This window comes from Panulirus ornatus, chromosome 33 (genome assembly GCF_036320965.1).
Source record: "Panulirus ornatus isolate Po-2019 chromosome 33, ASM3632096v1, whole genome shotgun sequence".
Classification (NCBI taxonomy): Eukaryota; Metazoa; Arthropoda; class Malacostraca; order Decapoda; family Palinuridae; genus Panulirus; species Panulirus ornatus.
Genome location: NC_092256.1, coordinates 17002600 through 17029776, shown reverse-complemented (window position 1 = coordinate 17029776; position 27177 = coordinate 17002600). Strand labels below are relative to the sequence as shown.

The 27177-nt window shown below is 44.9% G+C and overlaps 1 protein-coding gene across 14 annotated transcripts in view; it reads right to left on the bottom strand.

Annotated features, from left to right (window-relative positions):
- Eip63E (cyclin dependent kinase Eip63E) overlaps positions 1 to 27177 on the bottom strand; it is a 523995-nt gene that overhangs the window by 86821 nt on the left and 409997 nt on the right. For 10 of the 14 annotated variants that reach the window (XM_071681680.1, XM_071681686.1, XM_071681682.1 and 7 more), the window contains 2 exons: positions 22690 to 22809; positions 21867 to 21878 (listed from right to left, as the gene is read on the bottom strand). The exons of 1 other annotated variant lie outside the window; for it this stretch is intronic. In XM_071681680.1, the coding sequence (XP_071537781.1) occupies positions 21867 to 21878; positions 22690 to 22809 (132 nt within the window). The remainder of the gene's footprint in view (positions 1 to 21866; positions 21879 to 22689; positions 22810 to 27177) is intronic. 3 more of the 14 variants (XM_071681679.1, XM_071681685.1, XM_071681688.1) reach the window with 1 other exon arrangement.

The window sequence follows — 27177 nt, the reverse complement described above, 5'->3', positions numbered from 1 at the left end:
GTCAGGTCCTTCACATCCAGGGCAGCAAGAGCAGCAGGACAATCTTGAGCCACAACGTTCGTAGGTGTGGACGCGAACAGACGAATTACAACACACACACACACACACACACACACGTTGGGCCTTTAACCAGCCCTGGGAGACCGGCCCTGGGAGACGGTGGTCTCCTCTTTAACCCATCCATCCAGACTTGGAGACACTATCTCCATGATTCAACAGTTATCGACGAATGTAAATTTCACACCGATGCATAAAATCCGCTTTTATCTACCACACTGAGAGGGCTTGGGTCCTGGCCAAGGCTCCTGAGGCTTTCTATACAGAATATCTATCTATCTATCTACCTATCTATTCATTCATCAATCTACCTATTTATCTATCTATCTATAAATATTATATATATATATATATATATATATATATATATATATATATATATATATATATATATATATATATATATATATATATATATAAATACATACATATATGTATTCCATACGGTTCTTTGTTAGTGCGTGTATCTGGTGCTTATAAATCAACAAATGCTCTATACAAATCAAATCTGTGAATAAATGATGCGTAGATGATAAGGATATCAGCGCTAGGAAAGGAAAAATGATAGGTGGTAAGAAGCTACTGGTGTTCAGAAAGGGGTGAAAATTGATAGGAAATCTTTTACCATTAGAGTTGTGGTGATGTTATAAAGCCACAATACAGTTGTGATTGGATGGAACTCACAACTCATCTCCTGGCAAGTAATAGACTCATGCCCCTTTCATCCATAACCCGCCCCGCCCCACCACCAGTGAAACCATATCTCCCTTTTCCCGTCGCCCTATTCACCCTATCTACCAGTCTTGCCCCCCACCAACCCCACCACTCTTATCTGTATCTCTAATCACTCGGGCCGTCATTCCCAATTCCTATGCCCCATTCAATTCCTATTACAGTATCACTCCCCGTTTCTGTGTCTCATCGCTCTACCCCATTTTCGTGTTTCTCTCCCTTCGTTTGACTCCCATACAAACCTCTGATAAACTCCCCCTCCCTCTGTCTCTCTCTCTCTCTCCCCTCACCTTCCTTCCCCCTCCCTCCCTCTCTCCCTCTGTGTTGGTGTTGGTGGTGGTGGTGGAGGCAGATGAAGGCGAGGGGGTAGGAGGGAGGAGATCAGCTGGCTCGGTACAATATATTAATTCCGGTTTGAGTCTGAAAAAAAAATATCCGGGTTTTATTGTCGTCGACTTTTATATCCGGGTTCAGTTCCGCATCGACTAATCAACGGTACAGGATGTACCCGAAATATAACCGTATATAAATCGAGATATATAAAAAAAAGGAACAAAAACTACAATTATTTACATAAGAAATCATTAGCACAGTTAATCTGTATTCATATCGGATATTAATCTGGACTGAACAGATATGTATGAACAGATAAATCGTACAAAGAGGTAATTGGTTGCCTGATAATTCTAGAGCCATAGAAAATACCCCCGTATATATATATATATATATATATATATATATATATATATATATATATATATATATATATATATATATATATATATATATGTATATATATATATATATATATATATATATATATATATATATATATATATATATATATATATATATATATATATATGCTATTGGAGTTGACAGCAACACATTATTTTCTCTCCTACCTTCAAAAAGGACAAACTACTAACTACACTTGTAAACACAACGTCGTGATTACAGTGAGGATAAAAGAGAGGCGACACTACCCGTCTAATAACATTACTACACGACCATATGAACCCGCACACTCCCTATGGGGCATCATGATGATAATACACATGGTATACCATCACAGTGCAGGGGATCTGTTCATGGTAAATCCTCGCCGTTCTGAGCCGTCTATCTTCTCACTGTGGCTGAAAAGTAGAGTCATGAAGATGGCTACATTTCGTGGACTCGATCACTGTCAACAGACAAAAAAAAAACAAAAAAAAAAAAACACCGGCTCCATGACTTACAACGAAAGACGACGACAAACCACCACCGACAACCAAAGACGACCACAAACCACCACCAACAAACAACCAAAGATGACCACAAACGACGACAACAGAAGCTACTACAAGACGACCACCACAAACCACACCAACAAAACATCTTACAAGACGACCACCACAAACCACACCACCACAACCTACTACAAGGCCTCCACCACAAACCACACCACCTCAACCAGCCACAAGACCACCATAAACCACACGGCCGTAACCTGCCACAAACGACCACCACCTCTAACAAGGGATCAAGGATGATTCTACTCCCAAGCACCTCCTGCAGACCCCAACATGCCACCCGCTGCGTCCCCGGCCCTCATCCCATTGGACTCAAATCCTCGTCCCCGCCCCCTCAGGCTTCACGCGCCTCACCCCCAAAGAGCCATAACAGGTTTCCAAGGCGGGGGCTTCCCGATTGGTCCCTCTGGAGCCCCTGGACAAGATCCCGACAGGCGAAGGATGTGAGGCCCGATCCATCACCCGGACCTGAGCCCTCAGACAACTTCATTTCTGGCGAGTCGTCAGTCAGCCAGAGGCCCGGTGCTCTCCCTCCCTCCCTCTAGACCTTGTCTGGGCACTGGGCTCCTCTCTCTCTCTCTCTCTCTCTCTCTCTCTCTCTCTCTCTCTCTCTCTCTCTCTCTCTCTCTCTCTCTCTCTCACTGGCACCGGGTTCCTCCCTAAGTCCCCCATGACTCTGTTACCGGCACACTCTACACTGTCCCTGACACTGACATTGGCGGGGGACCTTCTTAAGCGTACGAGAGAGGTTCGACTACCTGGTCTCCCTCGCTAAATCCCCCTGACTCTGTTACCGTCACTCTGACACTGACGCCTCCTTAGGCACACGAAGGGCGTCCTCACCTGGCCTCTGACGCTGACACTCGACAATGGCTCCGTCCTCAGCACCGGGTCCTCACTTAAGGTGACAGGGTGAGCCATTCATTTAAGTCAGATGGGGCTCTGACACCATATAGCCGTTCATCCCTTCCCTTTAGGGCTGGTCGATGACGTAACCTTAAGTGTGTGTGTGTGTGTGTGTGTGTGTGTGTGTGTGTGTGTGTGTACTTAGACGTGGTACTCCATACTAGCTCGTACACTGACATCTTGTCTCCCTGAGCGTCAGTGTAGCGAGGGAAGGTCTCAGTCTAATGGGAGGGACGACTGACCCACGTCTGGTCTGTAGCACGTCTTTACATGCCACTGTTCACGTTCCACAGGTAACCTCCCGGTAACTGCTGATAACACTATAAAGCATAGAAAACGGGGAACAGAAAATGCTGCAGAGAATACGAGACAGGAATGAAACTTGAGAGGAAACTGTTAATGAAAAGGGAAATTCCGTTTGTGGAAGGTTAGTAAGAAGAGGTTTGTACTGTACCAGCTGGACGACTTCGTTAAGAAAGAAATTGCCCCGATAAGTGATCGATATATATATATATATATATATATATATATATATATATATATATATATATATATATATATATATATATATATATATATATTGATGTGGCCTTGTTAACGTTTCTCAGCGCAATTGGTCGACCTGCTTGTTATTCCTGTATTTTCACTGCCAGCTCCTCCAGATACCTGAATGACATACACTTCACCCGTCAACTTCACTGCTCTGCATATCAAAATCTTCTTTCACTGTCATCGTCGCTTCCCTACACCATTATTGTCTCCTTCTCAGAAACGGTTTGAAACCCCCTGGTGCAGCCTCCCTTCCCACTGACGGTGAAATCCCTCGAACCAATCTATCGCGCCAAAATGACGATAATAAAACTCGCACTTATTGGGTAAAGAGGTTCCTCCACCCCAGAATAAGAGGTGATGAAACCCGTCAAGGGAAATAGGCGGGTTATCATACATTGTGTGGGAGCCCTCACTTGGTGTCGACACCGTTGGGTTGATGATGAGCACCAGGATAGCTCCCGTGTTCAGGGTAACACTAGTGTGGATGGAGGTGTGGATGGGGTGTGGATGGGATGTGGATGGCGTGTAGATGGGGTGTGGATATGGGTGGATGGTGTGTGGATGGGGTGTGAATGGGGTGTAGATGGTGTGTGGATGGGTGTAGATGGAGAGTGGATGGGTTGCGAATGGGGTGTGGATGTAGGTGTGGATGGAGTGTGGATGGGGTGTGGATGGGGTGTGGACGGGTGTAGATGGAGTGTGGATGGGTTGTGGATGGGGTGAGATGTAGGTGTGGATGGTGAGTGGATGGGGTGTGTACGGGGTGTGGATGGAGTGTGGATGTGGTTGTCAGTGGAGTCTGCACGCTCTGGCTCACCTAGCAGTCATGGTCGACCTCACACTGTCTTATCACCGACTAACGCCCATAAACTGCTTAAAAATGCTTCATTATAGCCTACTTCTGCCCCAGGATAATTACCTAGGATGGGACTGGAGGCCGTGGGGGAGTAAGGGGGTGCATTTCCACCTCCACCACCATCACCATTAACCTCCATCACCATCTCCATCACCTCGAAGAACATCACACAGTTCCTCACTTTCAGTCGTGGGAAAATGACTATGAACACTTATTTTCATCCACGAACTTCATCTCCCTCCATCACATTATCTCTCCCTTGTCTGTTACTCTCTCTCTCTCTCTCTCTCTCTCTCTCTCTCTCTCTCTCTCTCTCTCTCTCTCTCTCTCTCTCTCTCTCAAACTCTCTCTCTCTGTCTCTCTCTCTGTCTCTCTCTCTCTCTCTCTCTCTCTCGGTTCCTGAAATAGCCTCGAAGCCCTGTACCAAGCACCAGTCTCGTCAAATCTGATTACGATGGTCCCTATGTGTACTGTGGGCAGTACATCTTTTGTCTCAGGTCTTTGATGTTTACAGTACATGAATTCACAAAAGCTTTACAAGAGGCACAGAAAGATCTTCCTTCATCAGTGTGTTACCTGAGCAAATAAATATCTACAAGTTCTATTACTTCAATCTGGCTTAACCATGTAAAAGGCACACGATGATAATAATAATAATAAATAATCATAATAATAATAATGATAATAACAATAATAATAACAGTAATAACAATAATAATAATAATAATAATAATAATAATAATAATAATAATAATAATAATAATAATAATAATATAATAATAATAATAATAATAATAATAATAATAATAATAATAATAATAATAATAACGATAATGATATTACTACTACCACCACTACTACTTCTACTAATAATGATAATTATAACAATAATATTAATATGAAAGGAAGAAGCAGAAGTATTAACTGTTCATCAAGGTAATACGTAAAAATGTATACCCCCGAAGGGTGACGAAAGACTTAAAAAATATTCACTCTTCTTTCTAAGACTCTCGAAAAGATTCCTGGGCTTTTCGCACACATGACCTGACCCCAGGTTGGGGCGTGACTTGAACTGACCCCTTACACACGCCCTCAGAAATCGACGAGGGATCAGCTGAAAGGGAGTAACGAATAAACTTATTTACATTCGCATGAAAAAAGGGCATGAATACCTTCGAGTTCGTTTTCTTCGTGAGAACTGATGGTAAACACTCTTGTACTGGGGGGGGGGGGGGGGGGGGGGGGGGGGACTTGGGAAGTGTTCTAGCAAGGGTATGCCTCTCCATCGACCCGTCTCAAGAGACGAGAGGAAGGTCAGAGGTCAGAGTTCACGTGTCGATTATACTGAGAGGGTGGTGTGCACATCTGGGCCAAGTTCATGTACATTTCACGATAATATGAGTCAAGGTCATGCGGATTTCATGCTCAAGAACGCATGGACTCTGCTACCGGGGTCATGACCTAAGGTACGCGTGACCTCAGACGTCTTAAGGCAGTTTATGGAGGAATACAATGGAATCTAAACAGCAATAGACCATTGGATCCTTTCGAGTTAAAGCTGACATGACCAAAGACGTAAGGCTAAGGCTAGGGTAAAAAGGCTAAGGTTAGAGTTAAGGCTAAGGCAAGGATTAAGGCTAAGGCTTAGGTTAAGGCTAAGGCTACGGCTAAGACTAAGGTCGGAGTTAAGGCTAAGGCTTGGGCTAGGGTTAAGGGCAAGGCTTTATAAAGCTAAGGCGCGACGCGGCGGCCTAGCGAGATTGAACTGGAATCTAATACAGGCTAACTTGTGGGAGATGAGTGGTGTCAGAGCCAGAGATGGGGGGAAGGCTGTGATGTGACCACGGAGTAAGCCTGCGGGACCAGAGAGAGAGAGAGAGAGAGAGAGAGAGAGAGAGAGAGAGAGAGAGAGAGAGAGAGAGAGAGAGAGAGAGAGAGAGAGAGACCCCTTCCTCACCAGAGTATCCTACACAGACCCCCATGGCCTGTCGTCTAATGCTTTCGAATGCCTCTTCTCGTTCTTGCGTCTATCCCTCTCCTTCTCCTCCCTGAGCGACACCTCAATATCTCATCTCTTAATTGTTCCTATTTTTGCAAGTAATTTCCCTCGTTTAAGCTATGTCCCTTTTTTCCAGCGTTATTGTCCATTTTCTGCGTATCTGGAAAACCACATTAGTACGTATGCTTTTATTCTTCTTTTCTGCTCTTATGTCTAGTCTGTCTGTCTGTCTGTCTGTCTGTCTGTCTGTCTGTCTCTCTCTCTCTCTCTCTCTCTCTCTCTCTCTCTCTCTCTCTCTCTCTCTCTCTCTCTCTCTCTCTCACGCACTTGTAATGGCATTCTCGATCTCCCATACATCGCTTGAACAATTCCACTCCCACGTACTGATTTACTACACACCCTCGCACATGGAAGCATCTAACTTACCCTACATCTCCCATGTACTGATCAAACACACTTATAGTAAGGCACTTCCTCTCCCATGCACATCACTTTCATTTAATCTCTCCATCTCTCCCATGGTAAGGTACCCCGCTACCAACGTCTCTCTCCCACGTCTCATAACTCCCTCATTTTCTAATTAACCAACTTGGACTCTTTCCCCCCCCTCCCCCTCTCCCCTGAATCATCTCTCCCTCTCCCTTCCTCTCTCCCCCGTAGATCCTCTGGCACCCTTCTCCATGAAAACCACATCTCTCTGCCTTTACCTCCCTCTACACCTTTGACCTCTCCCTGTACTTATCCTTGCACCCCTCTCCCACGCGTCTCCTCTTGCACCATCCTTCCTCCTTTTCACCCTCCCTGCATCACCACTTTCCCCCCCCTGGCTTCGTCTCCCTGGATTATTTTCCCTTTTGTGCCACATTCTCTCCCTGCGCTACTACAGCCAGTTTGCACCATCATCATCTACCTCCTTTATCACCACCTGTGACCTTGTTCCCTCCTTGCACCATCCGTCCCCTGCACCAGCCTCCTGCCTCATCAATATTCAAAGCACTTTTCTGTCGCCCCTTCGAAAGCTGGAGGTCAAAGTGCATGACTCATTCCCGTAGCCATGCTGTGTGCACATGCGACGTCATGCACTCGTCTATGCCTCTCTGTTTATGTCTTCATTTCCTTCAAACTCTCTATTCCTACAGTGTTTATCTTCCATTTCTATGGTGTCTATCTTCTGCCTATTTCAGTGGTGAGTTTACCCTTCCCCATTTCTCTGGAGTCTGCCTACTGCAACCCCTGTGGTTACACCAGCTGCCCATTACACGAGGTGAATCATGTTGCACCAGTTCTCTCCCTCTTTGCACCAGCTGTTCTTGCATCGTCTCCCATCTCTTACCTCTTTCCTTTTGCAATGGCTCCCCTTGCACCAACATTCCCCTCTCGTAATCATCATCTTGCACCACCTCCTCGATAATTTCGTTCTTCTTTGCGACTCTATCCCCCTTGCACCATCTCACTCCTTGCACATTCCTCTCTTTTCACCAGCCCACTTTTGAATCCACCACCACCATCACTAACACCAACACCATCACCACCACCACCATTCCTCCTCCTCCTCCTCCTTGCATCATCCCCCCCCCCCAACAGTGCACCGCCTTCCCTGGCCACACCACTCACTTCTGCCGTGTCTCCTTGCATTATCTCCCCCTCACCATCTCCCCCAAGGCACCGCCATCTCTACCCCACCTCCGACGTGGTTCTCCCCTGACGTCCTCACCATCATTTTAGCCTCGGCCGCCTCTTCCTCGCTATTTCCTGATCTTCCTGGACATGTGCTCCTCCCGCCAACCCAACCACCCTTCCTCCCTCCCTTCCTTCCTCCCTCTTTCCCTCCCTCCTCCTCCTCCCGTACCGTCTCTAAATCCTGCAGGATGCACAAGGCCCCCCGAGGCAACAGAAGTGGCTCCTGCAGGAGTGGCAGCTCTCTCTCCCTCTCTCCCTCTCTCTCCCAGTTACTCTCCCGGGCCACGCTCTCCCAGCCAGCTCTATCCTCCCGCCCCAGCACTGCAGCAGCAGCATCATCATCTGCAGCTGCTGCAGCAGTAGCACTCCGGGGCGCGCGCTCATCTCCGGCCAGGGTTGAGACGGGGGTCAAGACACTGGGTCACACACACACACACACACACACACACACACACACACACACACACACACACACACACACACACGAGACGACCGGCAGCGCGCCACCATAACCCGGATTGACCCCCATCCCAAGATCTACATCACCGGGTCTCGGCGGACGCTTTTAAGGCAATATTGTTGTCGCACGAATTCTCTCCTTTGTTCCGCTTATTCACGTCGCCACCGCTGCGAGGGAGGAAAGCAAGAGGAGGAGGAGGAGGAGGAGGAGGAGGAGGAGGAGGAGGAGGAGGAGGAGGAGACCTTCTTTTTTTTCCCCCTTGGTATTGCCAGTGCGGGAGTGAGGGTAGAGCACATCCCGCCCGCCCGCCCGCCCGCGCCCCTTGGCTGATACTTGATCATTGCTTCCGTTGCACACGCAGCGGGGGAGGGGAAGTCTCACGCTTACTTACTTCCTTCCATGAATTTTCTTTCAGAGGCATCGTGTAAGCCTCCATGAAGTTCATGGGCCATGTATACACATATATTTTGAGAGAGAGAGAGAGAGAGAGAGAGAGAGAGAGAGAGAGAGAGAGAGAGAGAGAGAGAGAGAGAGAGAGAGAGAGAGAGAGAGAGAGAGAGGTGTTCAAGATTTTCTTTTTTTCTCCGAGTGGTGGATGTTGCAGCTTGTTGTTACCCTAACAGTTACAAAATCCAAAGCTAACTCACCAACCAACCAACCAACCAACCTGGACCAACCAACCAACTTGTACCAACCAACCAACTTGAACCAACCAACCAACTTGAACTAACGCACCAACCATCAAGCCAACCAAAAAACCAATCAACTAACCAACCAACCAGCCAAACAACCAGCTTACCAACCGGCCAAACAACCAGCCAAACAACCAACTCACCAACCAGCCAACCAACCAACCTGGACCTCAGGGAAAAGTGGGTGCTGCTCGAATTCCATGAGGACCATAAATAGGTAAATTCCGCTCACAAGGCCCAAAGCCACTCCCAGGAGTCGCTTCACTCTCCAGCCACTCCAAAAGTCAATTTCTTTACCTCATTTGTTATAGTGAGTTATCTTAAGAAAGCTCTGGGAGAAGTTAGTCGTCTGCACTGGGCGTGGGAGGGAGGGAGGGAGGAAGAGAAGGGGTCAGGGAGAAGGATGATTACTTTCAGCCAACTGGTCATAGGTCGACTGAGGGTCCTCCTGCCCTTGCATGCAACGTATGGCAGCGGCAGTCCAGCGAAGACATCAGCTGTGTTGCAAGCAGACGACAAGCTGCTTCGACCATCTGATCTTACCGGATCAAACCCGTGTAATACGGTCGATGTATCATCCATACGACCTTGATGGCTCAAACCCGTATAATAGTCGATGTAGTGTCCACATGAACTCTCCCACTCCGACATAATCAGGGAAAATATCATACCACTTCTGTTCCTCCTTCCGTCCGTACTTCTTCCATTTCTTGGCCCATAACCAACTGGCTGGCCTAAGGGTTTGGGCTACGTGCCCACGAACCACTCCAGGGATTGGAAAAAAAACCCCTCCTCTCTCTCTCTCCCTCCCTCCCTCCAATACCGGTACTTCACCTGCTTATTGACAGGTAAGGTCCCTATGGTTCTTGCTGGCTCCTCCACGGGTCTGTTGAGACGCTATTCGTCGTCTTCCTCCGTTGCTTCTGTTGAACCGACAAATCCTTTTTACTGTTGTCCTGATTCTCTTACCGAATGCCTCTCTACTCTCAAGGTCTATTGATTCCCTTGGCTGCAGTGCGCTTCGCTGTACCTTCGTCCGAATTGATGTGTGTAAAGGCCGTCCCCTTCTTTATCCCCTGCACCACCTCTCTTTCGCCCCTCTTGCACCACAAACCCTACCACACCACCTGACACTCTACATACCCTCGCACCATCCGAGATTAACGAATTCATCACTATACACCATCTACTCTCCACAACCACCTCTTCCCCTTGCACTGCTTCTCCCTTGAACCACCCAGCCTTACAACAACCATTTTCCAAACCTATTTCCCCAGCACGAACCCCCTCGCCTTCCACACTCCCACACCTCCAACCAGCAAGGTGAGGATTACATGCCACATCCCTCCTTCCTCGGGTTTACTACACGCCAGGTAAAGCAGATGCGTTTACCTACAGTCTCCCTACCAGGTTGCAAGTCGTGCCCGTGTGCTGCCTTCTCCATACTGGGTTTATAAGGGGCTCTTGGGCTTCTTTCTTCTGCAGCCTCTTTTGATGAGTTGCCTTACACGTCGGTGCTGCTGTGGCTTGTATCTCCTGACCAGACCGTCGGTGTCGTTACTCCCACGATATAGATGGAAGGAACATCCACAACAGACAGACAGACACTGACCAACGATTGACGGATACACCCTCTTGAGGGTCACCCCTTCGCTGTATGGCTTGCCCTTAACAAGCACATTTGGAAGTATGGGGGTTTAGATCCCTCTTGATAAAGCCAGACCCTGAGAGAGTTCCCTCTAGATTAAATAGGCCCTGAACCCCCTAAGAAACCTCGTTTACCTTCCCTAGAGCGTTCCCCTATATCAAACAGCTTTCTCCAAGAAGCCATGGGGGACATTTTATGTTATACGAGCTCTAAATAGGTTTTCCCAAGAATATCAAGTCTTTAGAAAAATTTCTTACCATCAATTCTCTGAAATCCTCTTCCAGGCCTTAAAGAACGTTCTAAATCATTCCAGCCCCAACACCGTGATATCGTCTAAGCTAAAAGAACGCTCACTCTCGACGCCTAGATTATACGAAAATCTTCCAAGGCCTCGGGAGCGCATTCCAGGACCCTAAGAAAGGCCTTCTAATGCCCCGAGAACGCCTTCTAAGGCACAGACAACGCTTACTAAGGCCACAAGAGAGCCTTTTCCAAGGCCTTGAGAACGCTCTTCTAAATCAGACAGACTCCGAAGATCTGGCCAAAACGCAACACACTCCCTCCTCTCCAAGTCCGCCCTCAGGACAGAGGGTTAAGTCCACTCAAGTGTGACTTGAGTGGACTTTCAGCCTTGGTAAATAGGTCCATTCCCACATCCCATGGGGGATAAATGGTGCGCGTCACACTCAGATGGTCCAAGCCTGTTGGAAGCTGCTTCTGGGGAGGGTAAGTGTCTGGAGGAGTGGGGGAGGGTAAGTGTCCGGAGGTGTGGGGAGGGTAAGTGTCTGGAGGAGTGGGGAGGGTACATTCATGGACTGGGGAGGATAGATGCATGGAATAGGGAGTAGGGTAAACCCGTAAAAAGGTGTTCTGGAAGGATAAGAAATGTGTTCTGGAAGGGTAAGAAAGGTAGTCTGGAAGGGTAAGGCTGAGTTGTGGGATGGGAGAGGAGCGTCGTCAGAGGAAAGGATATTCTGGGAGAGGGGGATGGTGCTGCAGAAGGGACGGTCAGGTTGTGGGAGGGGTAGAGAGGACATACGTGGAATGGACGTGAGGTGGGAGGAACAGCGAATACACAGCAGCAGCAGAGAGAGAGAGAGAGAGAGAGAGAGAGAGAGAGAGAGAGAGAGAGAGAGAGAGAGAGAGAGAGAGAGAGATAATACATTCGTGATACTACATTCAGGCGCGCGAGCGAGCGGTGTCCAAAAAAAAAAAAAAATGAATAAATCGCTTGCAGCAGAAGTATAGACAGCAGCATCGTATGCAGCTGTATCACAGTGTGTGCAGCAGCTGTCCATACAGCTGGAGGGTGACAACAAGCCGCCCAATGTTTGTTTTACCGTGTGTGTGTGTGTGTGTGTGTGTGTGTGTGTGTGTGTGTATGTGTGTGTGTGTGTGTGTGTGCTAGAATTTCACACGGCGGATGTGTACTGTTAGCGCCGTGTTTGGAGCCTATCTATGTAATTAATTGAAAAGCCAAATTAACTTCTAAATTAGAAAAAAAAAATGCTACACTAATCCGGAATATTTAAAACGAGAATATGTGTCTAACATATGTACATACAGTGTTAACAATGTTACACACAGGACATATAATAATATTTTGGTGTGTAGCCAAAAGATATATATCCATCCACGGGTGAGTCCACTATGTTTCCTGATACACTTCAGGTTTAGATGTCGCTTTTATTTGTCTCTGACTAAAATAATTCAGGTTTGGATTTCCTTTATTTCTCTTAATCTTTGTTTATGCTATCTAATTCTTAAACCTTCGCAGCTTCTTGTATTCTTCATACGTATTTCACATGTCATTATTTAGTATTCTCTTTTTCTTTTACGAGAACACGACGTCATGGAAGATATGAATTATATGTTTAAACGTCTTCATTACATTTACATGTATTATGATCTTTACATTAATTTACATCACATGGAAGAGAGAGAGAGAGAGAGAGAGAGAGAGAGAGAGAGAGAGAGAGAGAGAGAGAGAGAGAGAGAGAGAGAGAGAGAGAGAGTAGCACACTATCACCAAACAACCAAACTGAAACTACTCCCCGTCCACAGAGTCATTTACACTGTAAATCATTTAACCGAATTTGGTAAAAAAAAATGAATTTAAAATATCCAACAGCCATCGAGGCTTTTGCAAACCTAAATCCAGAATACATTTTTTTTTTTCCCCATTTGCCAAAACTGGATTATTTCGACAGTTTCAGATACTGTACCGGGATTTCCGAACTGGGGAATGAATGGGTGGGTGTGACTGGGTAGCTTCTAAGAGCAAGAGGGACAGTATATATGTGATTCTACGACGCCCTAGGTGGCTTACATCGCCTTAACTTCCTGCCCCTGGAGTCTCTTCTTCCCCTTCTTTCTTCTGTTCTAATGGGTTCCCGCAGCGCCCAGGAAACTGGCCACGTCCAACAGGGGAAAGATTACAGAACGTGACAAGGTTTCTAGTTGCTCCTGACTACGTACTATTACCGATGACGTATCTGTTATATATGATACTTTGCTCGTCAGAGAAGAAGAAGAAGAAGAAGGAGAAGGAGAAGAAGAAGAAGAAGAAGAAGAAGAAGACGTAGAAAATGGGGTGTGAAAACAAGGAAAATGTAAGGTCAACCACAAAGGCAGTTTTCCTACGCTTAAAGAGATGGTGATTTTGGTTTAAGACGATAAGAGAGAGAGAGAGAGAGAGAGAGAGAGAGAGAGAGAGAGAGAGAGAGAGAGAGAGAGAGAGAGAGAGAGAGATTCGAACCTCCACCTTGGCTTCCCGGGAGAGAGACGAGGGGACCTGACAAGACATGTCTGTGGGCGGCACAATATCTTGGGAGGGTCTGCTGTGTCCTCCTGGGAGATGTGTAAACAAACCCAGACGCGTGAGGAGTATTTCCAGCCAGCAGCTGTAATATCTCCCCCCCCCACACCACTATAATATCTGGCTCCCCCCACCACTATCATATCTGCCTCCTACCACCACCCCTGTAATATCTACCTCCCCCCCCCACTGTAACATCCCTAATGAAGTTAGCACGAGAAGGTGGTCGAGATGGATAGGCAGTGTGCCTATAGTTCTTTCCGCTGTCCTTCCAATCCCCCTTACCTCGAGCTCTCTCACTCGCTCCTCCACCTCCTCCTCTTCTCTTCTTCCTTCTCCTCATCGTTGTGGAAGACCACGGCTTCTGGCCACAGTCATCCATCACCCGCTGGCTCACGCGGCCACAAATATTGCGTCTCAGTTACTCACAGATCCTTGAGGTCGATGCGTCCGCATTTCTCTGGCAACACTTGAGATGAAACACAACTCTGTCCTTCTCTAGCAACACTTGAGATGGAACACATCTCTGTCCTTCTCTGGCAACATTCGAGATGGAACACATCTCTGTCCTTCACAAGCAACACTCGAGATGGAACACATCTCTGTCCTTCTCTGGCAACACTCGAGATGGAACACATCTCTGTCCTTCTCTAGCAACACTCGAGATGAAACACATCTCTTTCCTACTCTGGCAACACTCGTGGGTCATTACACCCCATTCCTTCCTTGCTTGGCAACACTTGGGGGTGACAACACCCTTCTCCTTCCCTACCCACAAGTATGTATTTGACGAATGTTTCATGACGGTAAAAAAAAAACGCAAGTTGATATGATATCACAGTCACACTCTCACTCACTATACACTTTATATGAATATATAAATGTCTATCTATCTATCTATCTATCTATCTATCTATCTCTCTCTCTCTCTCTCTCTCTCTCTCTCTCTCTCTCTCTCTCTCTCTCTCTATATATATATATATATATATATATATATATATATATATGAGACCTTTAAGGGTCAAGTGAAAGGTCAAGGTTATCATAGTGTCGTAAGGATCAGGTCAAAACTTATACTTATCGCACGATCGTACCGTTGTGTTCAGCAGTTTATCCAACACGATAAGAAAAATAACAAGAGCATAATTATTCTGTCTAAGATTCCAAACCCCAATACAACTTGATTCCAGTTGGAATAAGTTTGGATACGAAAACAGGAATCTATCGGGATAGGAACTGGAACTACACTGATATAGCTTTCTCTTAATCTCATTCTCAAACTTGTAATATTTTTTGCGGGGGAACAAAATAAAATCTATCACTCCATCTGGTCCCCGATGCAAAGTTCCCACCGAGTTTAAACGACTGGTAGTATGGTACTGCTTTCTGGTACCTCGTGATATTACTCTCTGGTACCTCAATATCTCCTACATAGCCTTGTGTGTGAGGCTGACTGAATATCTCGTTACTAAAGCGGATGACAGAATCACAGACACATGGAGAGTGAAGGTGTAGGACACGACAACAGCTGACGCCTCTGCTTCACAAGAGGAAGTTAGAAACAACGGCAGATCATCCATAAGAGAAACACAGGAATGTCTATCCGCAACAGAAGCAGAAGCGAACTTCAAGAGCCTTAGGGTCATCAAGAGCTTTTACCAACAACAGTGACCACACAGGATCATCATCAACGTGAACATCAACTGCACCCTCGTCACCATCATCATCATCATCATCATCATCATCATCAGCATCATTGGTGGTTACTGAAGCAGAATTCGTCTCAGAGAATGATGACCACGGCAGCGACAGCTTTCACGCTACTCTTCGTTCATCCTCTCTGGGTCTGAGAGACAAGAGGCACTGCTGTTGAGTCTGGTCGTCTCCGACAGCACTCAACGAGTCGTTCGAGAGTAGTCTATGAGCGGCGTCGTCAACACACACATGTCCATGCTTATGGCACCACCAGTTTGGAGAGAGAGAGGGGGGTAGGGGGAATATCAGCTATGCCAGTTATGACAAGCGTTCGTGATGGGACGCGACCGACCGACCCTGCACCGCGTCAAGAGCTGCTAAATCCACCCTCCCTCCTCCTCCCAGATGTCGACTCCTGCACGGGAATACACGGGATAGGTGCGTGTTTACTGACCAAACACACATCTGACTCGCGAAACAGACACGGGGAGGGTTAGTGTTCCTGCATTTTTCTCCCTTTGATGCACTCACACCTCTGTGAAGGAGACACGCCTTTACGCGCCCAACTACTGTATTTGCTTGGGGCAATTCGCTGAGGGTAAAATGAGCTTGTTTACCGCACTCAAACACCCTCGTGAGTGGGAAGTGGACCTCATAACCGAGCCTTCACTTTGAGGAGAGAAGTGAGATTTAAGTGTCAGAAAGTAGTAGTGGCTCTGAGGCGCGTGGCGTAACTTGACTTGGGTGCGAAAGGAAAGGCGTGTGTAAGTGTATAATTCTCGACCATCATACGACCAGTGCTAGACCATCGTACGACCAGTCCTTGACCAGACCACTACCAGTCCACAACCACTCCATGACCATACTTCTATACCACTATGTGTTTGTAAGTTTATGTAGAGAGGACGGTATCTGTTTCTACCTTTATGTACAAGTATGTCTTTTTTGATGGATGGTATCAAACACCTTAATATGACAGTAAAAAGTAACACATGAATATCAATTCATTTACTCTCTCTCTCTCTCTCTCTCTCTCTCTCTCTCTCTCTCTCTATCTATCTATCTTCCCTCACTAACCCTCCCTTCCTCCCCTCTCACTATCTTTCCTATCTCTCAATCTCTACCCTCACTATCTCTCCTCGCATTACCCCACTTACTTTTAACGTCGCTTAATCTCATCCATTAAATTCTGAAAATATAATCCGTTGGCAGAGACCTCTGGTGGGCAGTAAACCTATTTTCTCCGAACAATTTTTTTCAGTTTTAAGAGTTTCGTAACACATTCCGATATTATCTCTTCGTATTCTTTTTTTTTTCCTCTTCTGTCTCCCTATTTAGTCACTCAATTACCATTTCATATTCAGTCATTACTCTCATCTGTATTTTGTTTATTGTCTCGTTCAATTCATTGTACATCGTTATTCATCGTCTTCTGAGGTGTGTGTGTGTGTGTGTGTGTGTGTGTGTGTGTGTGTGTGTGTGTGATTACTGAAATGTTAAAAAAATCTTAGAAGACAATTTCCTGAATTACTTCATCTTGTAATCTTGAAGAAATCCATTTCATTTTCCAGTCCTTCCTACAACATGAGAGAACCTCATCAACGGCCCGTCCTGGGACACGAAATAATACCATTCGTTCACATCCACTGAAAACTTTTTTTCCTAGTCCATCTTTAAGTACGACAGAAGCTGACTAGCGGCTCGTCCTGGGACACGAAACAAGAACGGATGTCTTCGTTCACATCCGCTTGAAATCCATACCTCCCTCAGTTCATCACTGACCACGACGGGAGGTGGTAATCAGTGCCCTCCTCCTGCTCGCCTAGAACACGCAAACAATAACATACCCTCGTTCAGATCCGCTTAGAAAACGCTACCCCGGGGAAAAAGTAGCAAATTTTGCTCTTATATTTTTTTCCTTCTAGCGGCCGTTGCCTCCTGATGCTGTTGCTGCGGTTTTATATATATATATATATATATATATATATATATATATATATATATATATATATATATATATATATATATGAAAATAACTATTTATATTTTTTTAGCCTCTCATGCGGGCCCTGGGCTTATATAAGGCTTGTTTATAACTTCTTTTGTCCCGTTATTGCACACTGGATCTTTATATAACCTTTGCTCGCCATTCGGCAACTCAGCCAGCCTCATTGGCCCTGAGCTGAGAGGCTTTTACCATGAGAGCTGAGGGGATAGAGCACAGGCCCTCTTGACGTTGCTCATAAGTGCTATAATCTTACTGTTGGTAGTCCGTGGAGTACCCTCAACGTTCCCTGTTATAGTGACTATAGTAGAAGCCATTTTTTCATGGACAGGTTCCTTTGATGATTAACTACGGATGGACAGACAGACAGACACAGACGCGCACACACACACACACACACACACACACACACACACACACACACACACACACAGATACGGACACAAAACACACACAAGGTCACATACACACACATGCAGCCTTCTTATACAGCTTGTTCATGTTCATCTACCTCGCTATAGTTAATGATTTACCTACGAATCTATTCACCTAACAGACCCATCACTTGCGCGTGGCTCACCAATCCTTCCATCTTTTCTTTTCTGTTCTGCTCATCTATCCAGGACGGGGTGGCGACGAAGGGCTACTACTATCCGCGGCCTCCAACAGCCTAATTGACCTGATGATCAACATGGCAGGGATAAGGTCCAGCTGTGGGGGTTAGAAGACCTCCGAGACCATCGTAAGGTATACGTAAGGTAAGATAAGGTCCCAGACCCAGCTGTGTTGGTTAGAAGACATCTAAGACCACAGTATGGTATACGTAAGGTATGATCAAATGTACCATTATCAAGCTGGTCAACTAATTAACCCTTCTAATCTCCAAGTTCCATGTATTTCCATCCTTAACACACCATCCAATCACGTTCCTCAGTTCGCATACTCTTACCAATCAGTCACTCTGCTAATCATTGCTCCTCCGAATATCTGGATTTTACATGTTCACGCTGAACCAGTCTCTCTGTGTATCCAATCAAAATTCGCCTTTCTTCTTCGTCCGTCTCCTATTCGTCACGTCGAGCAAGCCAATCATAATCTCTGATTCAGATTCCCTGACGCGCCAAACTTCGACAGCCAATCAGAATTTCTCTTTTACTCCACTGCGTCGCCTCGTCAGCCAATCACACGCATTTCATGATGCTAAACAATCAGTCCGAGGTATTATTCTGGACCCAAGTTTATTGGCTTCTGTAGGAGTTTGCAAGAAAATTTTGCCTTCCTGGTGGGCGATTGTGTGAGTGTGTGTGTGTGTGTGTGTGTGTGTGTGTGTGTGTGTGTGTGTGTGTGTGTACGTTCGGATGGGTTGGTGCGGCGCACGGGGTACGTCAGGGTGTGGGTAAATGCATGGGTATCGGCGAGTTAGGAGGATAAATACAGAGAGAAGAAGTAGAAATAGGAAGACATGACAATGGTAGTAGGCAGATCTGCTGAACAGACAGAAATGAAAAAAAAATGTACGGTACATGAAAATGAGAGAATCAGGATTTAATCCTCTCACAGTTCATGGTGGATGAGGAGGAGGTTGGAGGAGCATTGGTCAATGCACATGTTATGGAGCGAGACAGAGCCACTTCGGGTTATGGAGAGGTTATACACCGAGGGAGGGTCGCTCACCAAGGGTCATGTATACAAAGGAGATTGGGGTCACTAGACAATTAAACCTGAAGGGGTTTAGGTCAAAATGAAGTAAATAAAAAAGAAGTTATGCTACGAAAGCTATGTGAATTACTGGGCCTAGGTCGACATGTGAGGTCATGCAGGAATCATGGAACAAGTCAAGGTCACTGAGGCTCCTGTGGGGTTATGAAGTCAAGGTCCTACAAGGTCAAAAGGTATAGGGTTAGGGTTTGATTAGAAGGGGTCATAAATCAGGTCATGTGGCGTGATGAGAAAAGATCATTAAAGAGGTCATGTGGTACGATTAGAAAAGGTCATATACGATGTCATGTGGTGAAATTATAAAAGGTCATATACGATGTCATGTGGTGAAATTATAAAAGGTCATATACGAGGTCAAGTGGTGCAATTAGTAAAAAAATTGTGTAATTAATCACAAGGAAAATTAGAGAACGAAATCAGGTCATGGAAATTAATCTGGGAAAGTGAGGTCACTTGGGGTTAATGGCAATTCAGGGACAGTTTTAAATGACTTGAACTGAGGAAATGACAGAACAATATGGATTACATGAGAAGATCAGAGAGTCAGACTGGATTATCTGAGGTGAAGGGAGGTCAACCACAAAGCCTGGTGCACAAGGTAGAATGGTTCGGCTGACACGCGGCCCAAGTGGGGGATCGGGTCAGGTCAGAGAGGGTCTTTTTAGCGAGCAAGACTAACACGGCGAAGTCAGAGGGTCAATTAAGTTTAGGAGGGAATAACAGAGGAAGGTAGGGAGTCCGGCAGGGTGAGGTTCAGTCATTTGGGGGGGGGGGGGGGGGGTCCAAAGGCAGAGTCCTCTGGCGGATCAAAGAGGATCGGAGAATGAGGTCTAATTGAGCTAACCACGGGCAGGTAAGGTCGGGTAGAGAGAGAGAGAGAGAGAGAGAGAGAGAGAGAGAGAGAGAGAGAGAGAGAGAGAGAGAGAGAGAGAGAGAGAGAGAGAGAGAGAGAGAGAGGTTGGGTTGGGGTTGCGTGGTGGGGATGGAGGGGGTCGGGGGGATGGGGAGGGAGGGAGTGGGAAATGAGCGTAGAAGGGTCAAGAAGACGACAGCCTCCTCCTCCTCCTAACCACTAGCCTCCCAGCGTCATCGTCTAACCTCCTGATGTTGAGCAGCATCTCTCACGGCAGAGTCACTTCCACGGAACCCCTTCAGCATTCAAAAGAAAAAAACCAGAAGACATATCCATACGTATGCTAAGAAGGAAACTCTGTTTATTGGTGGTTAACTCAATGACCACCAACTGCTCTGAGGTCACGAAACCAAGAATCGTAACAGAAATAAATTCAATAAATACAGTGAGGGAAAACTGATATATGCCAGAGAGAAGAAGACCATAACGCGTGTCTTGTGGCCCTCAAAGGCGTCTCTGGGAGGGGCATTACACCTTTGTGAATAACGACTTGGTCACACAGCTCTCCTGTCAACAATTTCTTCCCACTTTCTCAAACAACGTTTAGATTATTCATCTTGTCCTCTCCTTACTCCTCTTGTATTTTCTTTAGCTCTTTTTCTCTTGTTTCATGCATGGCTTGCCCTCAATGAGGACTTTAGCGCAAGGCTTGGGGGGCCTTCGACGTAAGGAGACCCAAAAAAGCACTGGAGGGAAGAAAATGTGTAATATTGTAGTAGAGAAAGCGTATGAATTCCATCTCCAAAAACTGGATTTGATATTCATCTCTTCGAAATACACAAACAGCATCTTAAATCCTACTCTGGTTCCTCTTAAATCCCACAAGAGTTCATTATTTACTTCTATTTTATTGCTCGAGGTTGGCTTGAAACTCTCCTGTATGTTTTTCTAAGAATACATTTCCTCTTTACTTACGTGAGTTTTATTATCAAACTTCTTGACGTTATGGTATATGGTTCTCTTTAGAGTTAAGAGCGCTGCTTAGGAAGAAATGATGCGAGGTTCTGAAACCATAGTTGAAGAGTCGAGTTTTTTAATTTTTAAATCCTTTTTTCTCCGTCTTCCAAACTCTTTCTCTCATTTTTTGATTTATATTTTCTTGGTGTTTTTTTTCCTTATCTACTCTCTTCACTCTATCTTTTACCTACTCTGACTCTATCTTTCAATTATTTCTTTACCATTCTATCCTTCTATCTACCTCGCACCTATGTCACACACCCTCCAACCCCACACACACACACACACACACACACACACACTAACTCATACAAGCCAGAACATATATAACGCAGAAACGTAAAATACGACGAAAATTTGCGGCGTCATTTTGTACAAATCAGACCCAATTCGTCAATTACGGTAAAACAGATTAAAAATTTGACTGACATATTCAACTCCCAATTTAATTAGATTATCAACTGCAGCCGGGTGATAAAATCAGTGGGGGGGTTTGGGGCAAAAAATGGTTGAGCATCGATAGATTTTCTTCGACTAAAGTTCAAAATAGATTGAAAAAAAAAATGGTGGAACTGAACATTCACACTTGAATTTCATTTAACGCTCATTTGTGGACTTCAGAGTTTCCACTCTGAAATGGGTTCTAATCAACCTGAATGAGAAGTCCTGTATGATTTACACATATAATATATGCAGATACTGAGAAAATACACATAGACACAAAGATATATATATATATATATATATATATATATATATATATATATATATATATATATATATATATATATATATATATATATTTCATGCGATGCAAGAGAAGCAAAATATCAAGAGTGGACATAATAATTACTAGAAAGAGAACAATAAAAACAGTTTACTCACGGTCAAAGCTTTCTAGAAGTGAGACACAACAGTCATTACTACCAAATACAATACATAAAGTACATAGGATATATATAGCATGTCACATATTACAAATATCAAAGACATATATTAGTACTGGCAAACATATACATATATATATATATATATATATATATATATATATATATATATATATATATATATATATATATATATATATATGTTGTAAACTTTATATTTGGAATATGAATCAAGAAGATCTATGATGGATTTATCTGTAGTTCAATATCATTCCTTAAAGGTTTTATTCAATAAGTTATTCTCACAGTTATGCCACACCGAGGAACAAAACTGCGTCCCCTCATGACGCATTGTGGAAATGGAGGCTCTTGACCAACACGTAGCAGCCTTTGATTGGCTGATTGTGTCAGGGAAGGAAGATGACCGGGGAGGTCTTTGGACCAATCAGCTTCAAGGGCCGCATTACGGCGGAACCAAGACGTCCAATACCCACCCAGTAGCACTTATGAGAAGGGGGGGATGGGGGGGGGGGAAGAGTAAAACCCTAAAGGATACTTAGGACCAGGACCCCCAGGAGTACTTTAGGCCACGATCCCTGGGATGCATCAGGCCATAATCCCAGGGGATATTATCGCCAGGACCCCGAAGAGGTTCTTGAGGCCAAAACTCTTGGGATACTTAGGGGTTATACTCCCCTTCAGGTACTGTAGGCCATGACCCCAGAGCCATATTCAGGGCCACAGTCTCCTGGAGCTCTTAGAACCTCGACCCTAAGGGTTATCAAGGGCCAGGAATTTCAGGTAGAGAGGAGAGTACTTACCACAGTCCTTGTCGGGGATGTTGCCATTGGGTTCTATGCGATCGAGGTATTCGTCTGAGAAGCCATTGATCTTCATGCCCGACACGGACAGGCTTTCCTCGTCCTCGTTCTTGGAGATGGCTGAGGGAGGAGACGTGAGGAGACGTTAGCGTCGTCCTGGGACACACCGAAGGGGGGAGAGGGATGGTGGTGGTGCAGGGGTAGAGGGGCACGACAGAAGGAACAGGAGGGTGGAAGGCTCCGTGCAGGTGTATATATATATATATATATATATATATATATATATATATATATATATATATATATATATATATATATATAGAGAGAGAGAGAGAGAGAGAGAGAGAGAGAGAGAATCTTCCAGGGTGTTGGAGGGGAGTTGAAGAAAGAGGGGATATGGGTCTGGGGCAAGCCTGGGGTGAGGGTTGCAATAGACGGGGAGAAGGAATCGGGAGAGACAACACCCCCCCTTGCAGGGTGTCGTCTCTCACACACTATATCAAAACAATATCAAGCCATAAAAGACGAGCATGACACTTCAAGACAAATATCATTTAATGCTTTTAGTTATTTGATCAAACAATTAGGGAATTAATGAAGGTTGTGCTATCATTAACATCTGTTAACTTATTGTAGAAATTCTGGCATACAAACAAGACAAATATAAAACATTTCGATACAAAAAATACAATATTTGGCAAAGCAAGCAGACATGGAAGTGGTGAGTATAGTATCAATAAACAAATATACAAGATCCAGATCCAGAGACATAAAACTGTTCGTGCAGATTATATTAGAACAGAATGTGCTGAGTAAAGTTGCAGTAAAGGGAATGGAAATACATTAAGTCCAGCAAAGGAAAAATATTTACGATACAATCCAGATGGATGCCAGAGAGCAGAGATATGAGTCAGGCTGTATACAGGATACAAACCCAGAACAAGGGCGAAAGAAGTACTTATACACAAGTCATTTATACAAGTCAATAGATACCATGTAATCAGCTGTGGAGTGCTACTTCGAGGCAATCTCATCTCTTACCTTCATTCAGCATCGGAAGTGAGTCGACCAATACACACGTCTGAGTCGACTAATTCACACGTCTGGGTCGATCAATACACACGTCTCTCTAACAGTCATCAGCCGTCCTCATGGTGCACTAGACCTACCCCACTCACAGTATCACAAAGGACTGAGACACCAACAAACATCGTCTAACATTCACAACTACCGTTTGACGATTATTCACTGCTTCGTTCCCTTCGTGAATCATCAGGCGTCCTCACAGTGTCTTATTATGACGGAGATGACAGGCCCTTGAGGTTTTTCTTTCGTGTCTCCCTCTGCACTTCGTTGGAGCTATGGTAAGGTGGAGCCATATGAAAGTGTATGGTACGATGGGCACTTCTGTTCTTGTGGAGGAACAACAGTCACTGAAAACGAGTCTCCAAATGAAGCTGTACCTAGTCCTCTGTCTCGACACACTGAGACATGCGCTTCGGTACAGCTTCGAACGCGCGGTTACTGGGGGAGTTTGAAGCTTCGGACATGGCGCAGGGCATTTATCAGCGATTGTATTTCAGTTCTTGTGGTGTTGAGGTTTTCTTGTAGGTACTGAGGTTTTCCACGTGGGAATATCTATGAAGCCATGAAGATCATTTTAAGACCTTGTGTCCAGTGAAGCAGTGAAGTAAGCAGACGACGGAAAAACGGGTATCCGAAACTCTTAGAACCAACCCGACTCTCTCTCTCTCTCCCTCTCTCTTGGGGGAATGGACCATGGAGGGGCCGGAAGGAGACGCACGTCGGAGTCATTAGTGGGTTAAGATTTTTCTCTATAGGAGAGATTTAGGGTCTTACAGGTCCTTCCCGAGGCCTTGTAGCGTACTCGCCCTCATCCAGGTAAACCCCATTCAGCACAAATAGGGACTTGAACCACACAAAGTCCACCTAATCCTTAAGATTTGTTTGGCATTTGTAAACTTACACAGCCATCGATATGTGAGGCCCGGCAGCTGCTGCCCATGGCTGGGGTGGACTCTTATATCTTTTTTTGGAGTTTGTTATAAAAGTACCTTAATTTTTCGTCCCAGAAAATGAAATTAATAATCAACATCAAAACGATTGTGATTTTTAATGGTATTCTAAATATAAAGCTCACTGGAGTATCGTATCGTATTACGAGTCAAAAATTAAAAATTCACTGATTTATAATTACCTATGACTTAATGAGAACTTTATCTTTTTTTTTCAATATTTGAAACAGAGATTAATTCCGCCCCCCTCCCCCCGCCCTTTTTTTCCAGTCACTGATTTAAAGGTAAATGAACCTTCCAGTTGCTGGTGAGGGAGGGGGTTACAGAGCTTATGGGAGTTAAAGCCTCTCTTCTCGAGGGATCCCATTCATAGCTATAGGGTGGACACCTTTCCTTCCAGATGTAACAACCTGTGATTAGAACAAACATCTCATACTTTGATCACCTTTTACAGACACCATTTCATTCTATCAATTGCCTTCATACACTTCTCTTGCATTTTCCTGTTTTTTTTTTTTAACCATTTTCATTTCTTTGCAATGATGACCTTCGTCATGAAGTCAAGTTACCATGACTGATGCCCATCATGAAAATATATGTCTTTTTCTACATATATGTATTATATACAATCATCATCATTACGTAACTCTAAAGCCCCTCTTCATTATGTAACTTTAAAGCCCCGTTAAAGGGTCTCACACATCTTTAAGGCTGCGCTCCATGCGGGAGTAGGGTAAGGGGTGCTTCACTAAGGCGAAGTGATATCCTCGACTACGCTTGTATTCTTTCACGTCCACAGACGAGGATACACAGTCCTCTTCATGGTGACACTTTTTCCACTCACAGTGTTACCAACTGCAGGCGACTCCCCTTACCATTCAATCCCCACACCCACAAACACTAACACAAAGGCCATCAAGAACTTCAACGCCTTGGGAACACTGTCATCTGTTACCGACATGAGATAGAATCCCTCAGTATAATCTACACACAGTTCATCCACTTCCACATTAAGTATGCCTCATCTGCGTTGCTATCCGCTACTTTGAGAGGGACGCGTAACACACCCACACACTTCACCCACAGCAGACGGAACATCCAGAACAACTACGAGTTATTAGGATACTACCAGTTCTCATCATCTATACAACAAACTCACTTCCAATACAGTCTCACCTCAGCATGCTCGGCATCGCAATACCTTGCAACACCGCTGGACTCTTCCCCATCCAAGCCACTACACAGCCAATCACTTATCTCCCACGTGCAAATACAAATCTCACCCCTGCCTCACACTTCGGTAATTTATATCCACAGTTCCTCCCACTCCCCGCAAACACTACACTGACAGAACATATTCATACTGTAATGATGTGATGAGCATTAAACCACTCGCTCCGCCATCACCCACACCAATCTTTAACTCATCCTAACATGACATAATGTGCAGTCATCTGGAACTACTATCCTCAGACATGCACGAGTTACACTTTCTCTCCTGTGATCTAAACACTGTCCATCTCCATGGCAGTACAAACATCGATTCAACATTTCGCAAGACACCCTCATGACCAAAATGTATTTACATAATGAAGACACTGAGCACGTGCTTCTAAACATATCCTGAACTCACACACACACACACACACACACACACACACACACACACACACACACACACACACGAGTCTGAATCCTTGAAAAAGAAGAAGTCCTTCAGAGTCACTGGACTAATGGAGAAGACATCCAATTCGAGAAGGAGAAAGCAGGTCCGAGAGAGAGAGAGAGAGAGAGAGAGAGAGAGAGAAAGAGAGAGAGAGAGAGAGAGAGAGAGAGAGGATTTTCAGTGCAATCTTAAGACCAAGAAACCTGTGCGTTGAAGGATAGCAACAGTAATGAAACACACTTCACTAAAGGCATAACGAGAGAAAGCATAGAACCAAAAATAAAAGCTAAATAAAAGGATAAAAAAAGAGAAAGAGAGAGAGACAAAAAATCTAAAAACAGACAATAATGTCTTTTTATGAAAGAGGCTCTCAATTTAAGTACATATTTGGCATGGCCTCCGTGCAAGCAAGCCTGCCTTTGAGAGTGTGAAATACAGGCATACTTAAGATTCCATTAGCAATATTAGCTTAGCTAAATGTGTCCTGTAATTATGGTCTTGTATGTGTGTGTGTGTGTGTGTGTGTGTGTGTGTGTGTGAGCATAAGGTCGTGTATGTTCGTCAGTATAAGGATGTGTGTGTGTGTGTGTGTGTGTGTGTGTGTGTGTGTGTGTGTGTTTCAATGAAGTAGACGCAAATATGCGTTCACGTGTTCAAAATGTGGAAAAGCGACACTTTAATTACACCTGAAGAACTTGGAATAAAAAATTGACAAAGAAAAAGACAAAAATATATCAGCATACGTATTATAGCCATAATAAATTTAATATCTTGAAAAAAAATTAT